Source organism: Sinocyclocheilus anshuiensis, unplaced genomic scaffold (assembly GCF_001515605.1).
Source record: "Sinocyclocheilus anshuiensis isolate Anshui unplaced genomic scaffold, SAMN03320099.WGS_v1.1 scaffold787, whole genome shotgun sequence".
In the NCBI taxonomy this organism is placed as follows: Eukaryota; Metazoa; Chordata; class Actinopteri; order Cypriniformes; family Cyprinidae; genus Sinocyclocheilus; species Sinocyclocheilus anshuiensis.
In genome coordinates, this window is record NW_015548230.1 from 307,545 (window position 1) to 317,599 (window position 10,055).

At 40.8% G+C, this 10,055-nt stretch overlaps 1 protein-coding gene across 3 annotated transcripts in view; it reads left to right on the forward strand.

Annotated features, from left to right (window-relative positions):
- The window catches only part of LOC107654585 (xylosyltransferase 2-like), a 33,076-nt gene that overhangs the window by 14,265 nt on the left and 8,756 nt on the right, over positions 1-10,055 (forward strand). For all 3 annotated transcript variants that reach the window (XM_016441728.1, XM_016441729.1, XM_016441730.1), the window contains exons 2-4: positions 2,227-2,749; positions 3,351-3,526; positions 7,574-7,776. In XM_016441728.1, the coding sequence (XP_016297214.1) occupies positions 2,227-2,749; positions 3,351-3,526; positions 7,574-7,776 (902 nt within the window). The remainder of the gene's footprint in view (positions 1-2,226; positions 2,750-3,350; positions 3,527-7,573; positions 7,777-10,055) is intronic.

Here is a 10,055-nt window from a genome sequence, read left to right on the forward strand (position 1 = left end):
TGCCGGAACACGGCATCAACAGTATGGTAAGGGGCGTAACATTTCCGTCACACGCTTGAGGTATTCGGCCAATCACAATGCAGGCGTTCAGTCATAATCCCACAGATGGTAGCTTCGCACCAGTGGCTCCTCAGCCAAGCACATGATGTCTGAACCTGCTGTTCCTCTCATACTGAGCAGGATTACTATTGCAACGACGGTACTGGATAGCTGGCCAATCAGCATACACCTCGCTTTTCAGAACGATGAGCTTTGTAAAAATCGAAGCGTTTCAGAAAGGCAGGGCATAGAGGAGAATTTAGCAACGTCATATGACCCCTTTAACCGTAAAAGCTGTGTTTGCTCTGATCTTATTTTCACGTTATCATGGGACTCGTGTTGAACATTACACTGAGGTGTGTGCAGTCATGAGCTCATCTGGGTTTGCTGAGGAAATATGTAGCATAATGGACTTGTTTGGGATTGTGTGAAAATGGAAGGCCACGTGGCCACATGCCTCAAGTCATTTTGTTTGTGCTCAGCACTGGAGTATCACTGGCAGGTGTGCTGATGAGGCTTTTCTCATGCTGTTCTTAGGTTTGTTTCACTCTGCGCGCACCAGTGTTTAGGACTCATTGTTCACACTCATTCTGCATGTGATGAAATATGTTTGTTCAGATTGTGTTTGGTAAGTGTACATCAGCTGCCATAGTAACAACTTAAACATCAGTACGTTGTCAACTTTGTTCTACCACATCTGAGATTGTACGGGTCAAAAGACGAAAAGGGGGTTTCAAGCATCAAAACAAAATAAGTTTAATACAGCTTTAAAAAAAATTCTCTGAAAATTAGAATGTGTCCTCTATTTTTTTTATTTATTTTTCTGAACAAAAATTAATGGCTATCATGCATTTTTCCCAGGATTTACAGAAGACACCCACTAAAATGTTATTCAGTGTAACAATAGTTCATATGCCAAAAAAAAATCTCATCGGGCATATTTAGAACAAGAATCATTAGATGACTTTAAGAGACTATTTAAGAATCACATTTTATTGGCATCTTTACATGGTTGAAACACCGAGCGATTACCTGACACGATACATTTCAGTAAATTGTACTGTTTCTTTCAACACCTTCTGATGTTCATTCATGTTTTTTGTACTGTAACTAGTAGTAGAATATCGGTTCACGTGCCGCTTAAACTAAGGCAGCTACAGCGATCTGACATGCCAAATTAAAAATGCCAAAACTGTTTATTGTTTGAATTTCATGTAAATTTGATCAGAATTTGAAAGCTGAAACTTTTTCATATCAAAAGTAACAAAGAAACATGCTCGATTCGATTATGGGATTGGAGGCGTGCACAAATAATGTTTTGTTAAGTTTTGTTCATGCATCAACTGAAAACAGCATAGACTAAAAGATCGATCTTGGGATTTAAGAATCAATATCAGTTCATTAAAATCAAGATTGATTAAAATTGTTACCGGAGACCAATAACCGCCCTAATATTTACCTGCAATTATTTTTAGTAAAATATATTATATATGAATAATGAAGAGTTGTGAACAGTTTTAGTGATGATGCAATTAGAGATTTGTTTATAAATTGAGTACACCACATGACCACCAGTAAATGCTCACTATTTTTTTTTTATATACTATACAGTAAATTCTAGGATCATTTTAATGGACCTTTATAGCATGTGTGAAACGGTTTAATACATCAAGGAGCATACTGTTTAAAATGCTGACGTGTCAGCGCCCAGATTAGGCTCTCATCACACAAGAGCTTTGCACCTCAGCTGATGATTTCCCACAGTGAAACACCTAACTCTTGCTTAATGCAGTAAATCTTAATGCCCCTAAAATATGCTGCTGTTAGTGCTGTAAGATAATGGCACTGAGTGTTTTTCTGTGTTGGCTGAGCCAACCCAAACCTCCTTCTGTGAGTCACTATCCTCATTTACGAATCTCTGCTTCCTCTGATTCCCGCCACTAAACGATGCTAAAAATAGCCACAACTGGAGCCAGGGAAACAACAAATGAGAAACAAGGCAAACATGTTGTGCCTCTGGGCTCCCAGAAACGTCAGCAAGTTTGTTCTCAGAGTGTGAAATCATCCATCTGTTCTAAAACAGACTTCCTTCTTTGAGAATAAAGTTTGATCCTATTTTCTCATTTGCACTGATGTGGAGGGATTCGGTATCACACCTCTGATTTATTTACTCTGTTTCCTTCTCAGTGGAAACACAGGCGGTCGAAGTTGCCCGACCACAATGGACAGGAGCAGAAGATAGACCCTGTGGCTATTGAGAGGCAAAACACCCTGTCTGGGGTGAACCACGGCCAGTCGAGGCTGCGCCAGGATCAGCCTGCTGTCACCAGCATCGTCAGAAGGGGGTCTAGAAGGAGAAACAAGCCCTCTTTGAAGGACAAGAGTCTTGATGGGCCAGAAGATGGAGTGGCGGTTGAAAAAGCCGCCCATTATGATCCCTCGAGCAGCCGCAACTTCAGCGAGATCAGGGCAGGGGAAATGGCCAAAATCCATCTAGTAGCACCAGGAGAGCCTGGCAGCGTTGAGGGTGCTCCTCAAGTCCCGAGCAGTGACTTTGTGCCCAAATGTGAGATCTCGGGCAAGGACGCCCTGTCTGCCCTCCACCGTGCGGGTTCGCGGCAGTGCAGACAGGAGATCGCCAACATCGTATGCCAGCACCAAGCGGGACACCTCATGCCTCAGTCTCTGCCTCAGTTTTGCCCACAGCATGGTAAATGCATTCCTTCAACCATCATATCCACTTGGGGTGCGACGATAAATCTATCCGTGGATCGATTCTGCCATTTTCACAAATGCATCGCGATTCTCTCTTGAATCGATTCTGAGCTTAGTTTTTAACAGCAGATGGCGCTGTGTGCTTTAGAAACAGCCGTACTCTGCTTGCTTCCACTTTCTTACACACACACACCACTTAAACCTAAAATAATCATTCATAAAGTTTGAAAAGGTTGAAGCGAATTACAAGTGTTCACAGTCGGCTATGTTTACATTTAATTAATTAATTAATCAATTAATGTTACATTAATAAATTAAGGTCAAGTACATTTAACCACTTACATTACTCAGCCGAACACACAAGTGCTCTTCTTCGTGAGCATTTAAGTGTGCGGTTGAAAACTGGCCTAGAGCGCCATCTGCTGTTAAAAACGAAGCTCAGAATCGATTCAAGAGAGAATTGCGATGCATTCACGAAAATCACAGAATCGATCCACGAATAAATTTATCGTCGCACCCCTTATATCCACGTCCAGTCATGCTTGAAAGTTAATAGACATGTAGAGTTTGTTTGTTTTCTTCCTGTCCATCTTTAGTGATCTCCAGTGCCATCCAGCATATAGATTTTGCCGACACCGACCTCTCCAAGGTAGAGAACCCAGTCAGGGTGGTTTTTATGCTGGTGGTTCATGGACGAGCAGTCCGACAGTTGAAACGTCTTCTCAAAGCCATCTATCACAAAGACCACTTTTATTACATCCATGTGGACAAGGTAAGTTATAAAACAAAATTTTGCGCAGAATTTGTATGAGTATCTAATGGCTCGTTTACACCGTGTGGTACGGTTCAGTACAGTACGCAATTATTTCCTTTTCTGTTGTCTGAAGTTGTTTTGAAGGCTGAATTGTACCAAAATAGTGAACTGTACCATACCTTTTTTTGGGACCCTTCTGTTGGGGTACCTAGCACAATAGTCCAGTACCTAAATGGTGGAGCTAGACTTACTGCAGAACGTTGATTGGTTGACAGAGAATCGTCACTCGCGCATGCTACAACGGGAATGAAGCGTCTCATTCACTCGCTCCGCCATGCTGCTCATGTGTGTTGGGCTTGTTTACATCAGAGTGCGCAAACACAAAAATTATAACGGTGTATTTTAGAATTTTATATTTTTACACATACACACTTCTTGCGCGAGAATGACGTCGCTATTTTCCGGCATAGACCACGCCTATAAGGGTACTGTTGGTGGTGGAAACAGTACTGTACTGTACTAAACCGTACCGCTCAGTGGAAACGAGCCATAAGAACAGCCTCATGAACAGGGCTCCAGACTGCGACCAAATGGTCACATTTTGCAACAATTTTTTCTGCCTGTGCGACTAAATTTTGCGTGGTCGCACTGGCGCGACCACCACGTTGTTCAACTCATAAGCGCTGCCATTTCTGTTGCATATGAGAAACATCAAACGGCAAACGAAACCGAAAGCATAATGAAACCGCGCTACTCGTTTGAACTGCGCAACGCTTAGAGAGCCTACTCGCCGCGTCAGCAGAAGTGCAAAGGTGTGTGCAGTGCACAGCAAAAATTGCGCGAATATTGAGGAAATGATGGATGGTTTTCAAGCTGAAGTAAAGTAAAAGACCAGAGAAGGTGAACATGTTGGTATTCTTGTGGGGGGAAAAAACATGCAAGCACTGTCACCGACAGCAAGTTTAGTTTTACTTTTCGTTTTGTTTTCATTTTGAAAAGCTTGTTGTCTTTGCCGTTTACCTCACGTTACGCTATGGCTCTTTTATTTATTTTTTTATTTGACTCCTCAGTGCTTGCTAAACGTTCTGTAATTTATTAATCGGCATATAATAGCCTACAGCATGGTGTATATGCCATGCCTCATCTTCTTCATTTTTTCATTTAATTTTGTAAGCTAGTTTGTCATTGTGTCTTACTTTTTATTATTGTTGTGCTTTTTAATTAAGAATAACAATGAATTCATCTTTTGTTTTAGTCTTAAAAAGTGAAAGGTGTGTAGATGTAAATGTAACAACGTTCGTAGGTCTTGAAGAAGGAGGCGGGAACCAGCGAACACTTAAACAAAACTTCAATAATAAAATAAACAAACACAAACAGACAATTACCTTTTCTTGTGAAATGTGACAACTAGGGGTGCAACGTATCGTAGATGATCCGTGATCCATACGGATCAGGCTGCACGGTTCGGCACGCATGTGATTCGCGGATTAACTGTTAAGTTTAACCATCATAGAGTTAAAGTTTATCATTTGCACATGTTTTGTCTTGCCAGTTTACACATTCAAGCAATTTTAACTGGCACGCTGTTTTCTGTGCGCTCAGCCGCTGACACACACACGCTGAGAGAGAGAGACACCGCATGAACAGCGAATTGATTCCTTTCACATACACACAAAGTAAAATACCCGTTTTGGCAAGTATTCTAGTAAACACAGTCTGTTATGTCTTAAGTGAAAGTAAACGGCTGAGAAAAAAAACCTGATGTGTGTCAGTATTAGGTCCGTGCATTTGGTCTTAAAGAGACAGCAGCCAATAAATACCTGTTTCTGTCTGCTAATCAAATAACACCACAGCTCTAACAAAGATTAATCTGTATTTAACTTGTGCAGTGAGCATGATCCGAACCGTGAGTTTTGTGATCCGTTGCACCACTAGTGACAACAAGATCGTGAATTTGAAAGTGAAAGCGCATTAAGCCCGGCTTATTACATAACAAAAGAGGAACTCCCATTCACAAAATTCAAATCAGAAATAATACTGATGAAAAAGAATGGGTTGAATGTTAACCACTTTCGTTTCCATATAACTATAAACTATGATAAAAGTTGATGAGCATGCATTGATTAAGCCCATGTTGTAGCACAAAAAAATTTATAAATAATAAAAATAAAATATTGCGACCAAATCCATGTGCCTGTGCGACCAAAAGAGCGACCAGTGGGAAGAATGAGTCTGGAGCCCTGCTCATGGAACCATAAATTCATTATAACATTGGTCTTTGAGTTGGACATGGCGAACGTAATGATTTGCCCTTCAGTGAGTAAAGCTGCTGTCACATTTACAGTTTTTCAGCAATTTTTGCCACAAAATCAAGTAATTTCAATAGGAGTTTCGAGCGAAGGTGAAAAATTTTCCCACACAGATTTCACCATGTTTAAAGGAGTGATTCAGTTCCAGAATGAAAATTCTGTCATCATTTACTCACCCTCCACTTGTTCCAAACCTGTATGAGTTTCTTTCTTCTGTTGAACACAAAAGAAGATATTTTGAAAAATGTTGGTATCCAAACAGTTGATGGCCTCCATTGACTTCCATAGGATTTTTTTTCCTACTATGGAAGTCAATGGTGGCCATCAACTGTTCAGATACCAACATTTTTCAAAATATCTTTTTATCTAATCTTTTATGTTGGTCATGTGGATTTGCTGTGTTGACCAACAGAAAGCTGTTTGGTTTGAATTGGCTTCTGTGTGAAACAATAACATTTCGATGCCAACACTGGTTTCAGATTGATTACTTTTTGTGAAGAATGAGAGCTGCTTTCTGAAGATAAATTCCAAAACAAACAACTATGAGAAATGGATTATACTATAAGAGGTGTCAAAATATGCTTATTATGTGTCATAAAGAGTGGTTAGTGTCCTCATGGTTGGGTTTCATATAGGACTGCACCAAAAATTCAGCTGCTGAAAGAAAATCTTTTGAAAATCTTGACTGAAATATTGACTGTCATTTGACACACTGAATTCAGGAAGCATGTTGAGGTCAAAATTCAAACACAACTGCAAACTCAGTTTACATTTGCTTTTCCTGTTTATGCAGACACAATGGACCAATTCAAACACTTAAAAACACAGAATAAATATTTGCATTCACATATACTCATACATACTCATAAGAAAAGCAAGATTTCTTTAAAATCTGTATTGCTCAGTACTAACATACGTGTAATTACTGTTAAGTTAAACAATATTTTAACATTTGTTGAAGCCTGTGTGTTATTGTCAAGTCACGCAAGTTAAAGAGAGGTTGTGTACATTCATATAAAAATTCAACAGTGTAATTTGTATTTCACACAATTGCCATTTCAAAATTAGCATTGGTTTCAGCTGTTGGCTCAGTCGGTCCAAAATATTTGGTTACTGTCGAGATTTTGGATTTTGATGCACTAGTTTCATACCAACTGCAAACCACACCAGTTCAAGCCAACCGTAGTCCAGCCCACCTTATCATGCAGCCTCTAGTGGAGTTCACAAAGCCACTTTGACCCCAAATGAACTGAACTGATAATAAATGGATGCTGAACTCTTTCGGCCCCTTAAAGACAGCCCTGTGCGTCTGAGTTTTGATTTGAACTCAGGTGTTAGAGGAGCTCAGTGGCGGTCAGCTCACATGCTGGAGAACAAAGATGTGTGTGTATAGCTGAAGTTTGCCGGCCTGTTGCTGGAGGAGCACTTCTCTCACACCCTGATACGATTTGGCACAACATCTGCTCTGTCTCTTCCTCTCTATATGCCTGTCTCGTCTGATTCTAGTGTTTCATTTGAAGCTATTTCAGGTTTTAGCCTCTTAAAAGTAAAGTCTTTCAGAGCTAAACTGAATTCCTGACAAGAAATCTTCCCGCTTTCAGCAGCAGAAGCATTATGACAGCTAGAACTGCACTATTGCAGTAACATGCTTGAAATATTTAAGGAATCATCAGACTAAAAATGAAAATTCTTTCATGATATATTCATGTTCAAGACCACTGGTGATCATTGAAGACTGTTATATTGTGCCTTGCAGCGTTCAAACTACATGCACCGGGAGGTGCTGCAGATGACGGAGCTCTACCCCAACGTGAGAGCTACACCCTGGCGCATGGTCACCATCTGGGGCGGGGCCAGTCTGCTGAAGGCCTACCTGCACAGCATGCATGACCTGCTGTCCATGCTGGACTGGAAATGGGACTTCTTCATCAACCTCAGTGCCACCGACATCCCCACCAGGTCAGCATCGCCTTAGACAGGGCTCTGAAAAAAAAAAAACCTGGACAATAAGTCAGTTCTACCAGTTCCTTAAAAAAGAAAATTCTACATGAACTGGTTGACCTCACTAATTGACTAGTCCTGGGGTTACCAAACTAATTAAAAAATAATTAATAACTATAACAATCATTTTATTTTACACTGTAAATTACAATGCTGATATTTATGTCTTAAATTGTTTACTTTCAAACGTTCAAACTCTCGAGCTTTAAACATTTCAAATACCCAAGCTTTTATTTTGGCTTTATGCTGTAAATTTCTGTCCACAAAAATGTTGGAAAATATGCCAATTTTAATAAAGTCAACCTAGAGCACATCGTGTTCCCGAATATAAATATTAAACTCGCAGCTCATTTAGAGATTAAGTTTGTGAGAAACTGTGAACCGAGCCACTCTGAGACCAGTGTATCATGAGCTGCACTTGTGTATATTGCGATTAGCGTTTTTAATTAATTAATTGCGCAGCTGTTTTGAATTTTACATTCTATTCTTTTAATTATTAGCTTTTCATCAACTCACAATTCCCTCACGACCCCTCAGTGAACTCCCGTTTGGGAAACCCTGGACTAGTCAGTTAGTGGATGAAGCCATTCCAAAAGATTGTTAGGATGATGCCTTCAGTGCTATCTTCCTGGAAAAGTTCATCCCAGAATGCATTGCAGTAAGGTCATTGAAAAAAATATGAGATTGGTTGATGATACTGATTTAAAGTGCCCCTATTAAGCCATTTCGATTACTGCCTTTCGTGCAGTGTGTAATGTAGCTGTCGGTGAATGTAAATGATCTGCAAAGTTGTGAAGCCAATAGTGCGAATCCCACTTCCCTGACGGCCACCCATCACAGGGTAACACATTTGCATAATGCCCGCCTATGTTCTACGTTGGCCGGCCGTGAACAACTTGACCTGCCCTCAAACACTGTAGCATTTCCGTGTGGTTAACATCATGTCGAGAAGCCGCTGTGTCCTATGCTCTGAAAGTAAATTTGTTTTATTTCCACTTCCGAATGATGAGGCTGCAAAGAATCTGTGGTTGACATTCGTCTCTTCAACGGTACCACAGCAGATTTGTGTTCCCGTCATTTTACTGACGATTGCTTCTCTTATCTCTGGGAGTTCAACTAAATAATAGATGTGTATATTTTCTATAGATCGTTCAAAATGCACTTAAAGGTTTAGTTCACCCCAAAATGAAAATTCTGTCATTAATTACTCACCCTAATGTCGTTCCAAACCCGTAAGACCTTCGTTCATCTTCGGAACACAAATTAAGATATTTTTGATTGAATGTGAGAGCTCTCAGACTCTGCATAGACCACAACGCAACTGTAATGTTCCCAGGTCCAGAAACGTAGTAAGGACATCTGTAAAACAGTCCATGTGTCATCAGTGGCTCAACTTCAGTTTTGCGAAGCTACGAAAATACTTTTTGAGTGCAAAGAAAACAAAAATAACAATTTATTTAACAATTCTTCTCCCCCGTTTTCGGCCATTTTGGAGAGTACCCAAGAGCATAATCGACGTAATTAGCGTTTTTTACGTTCGGAGGAGAAAGCTCGCGCATGAGCATAATCTGCGTAATCAGCGTTGTTTACGTTCGGAGGAGAAAGCGCGCGCATGAACGTAATCTGCGTAATCAGTGTTGTTTGTGTTGTTTGGAGAAAGCGCGCGCATGAACGTAATCTGCGTAATCAGTGTTGTTTAGGTTCGGAGGAGAAAGCGCGCGCATGAACGTAATCACCGTAATCAGTGTTGTTTACGTTCGGAGGAGAAAGCGCGCGCATGAACGTAATCAGCGTAATCAGCATTGTTTATGTTTGGAGGAGAAAGCGCGCGCATGAACGTAATCTGCGTAATCAGCGTTGTTTACGTTCGGAGGAGAAAGCGTGCGCATGAACGTAATCAGCGTAATCAGCGTTGTTTATGTTCGGAGGAGAAAGTGTGCGCATGAACGTAATCAGCGTAATCAGCGTTGTTTACGTTCGGAGGAGAAAGCGTGCGCATGAACGTAATCTGCGTAATCAGTGTTGTTTACGTTCGGAGGAGAAAGCGCGCGCATGAATGTAATCTGCGTAATCAGCATCGTTTATGTTTGGAGGAGAAAGCGCGCGCATGAACGTAATCTGCGTAATCAGCGTTTATGTTTGGAGGAGAAAGCGCGCGTATGAACGTAATCTGCGTAATCAGCGTTGTTTACGTTCGGAGGAGAAAGCGCGCACATGAACGTAATCTGCGTAATCAG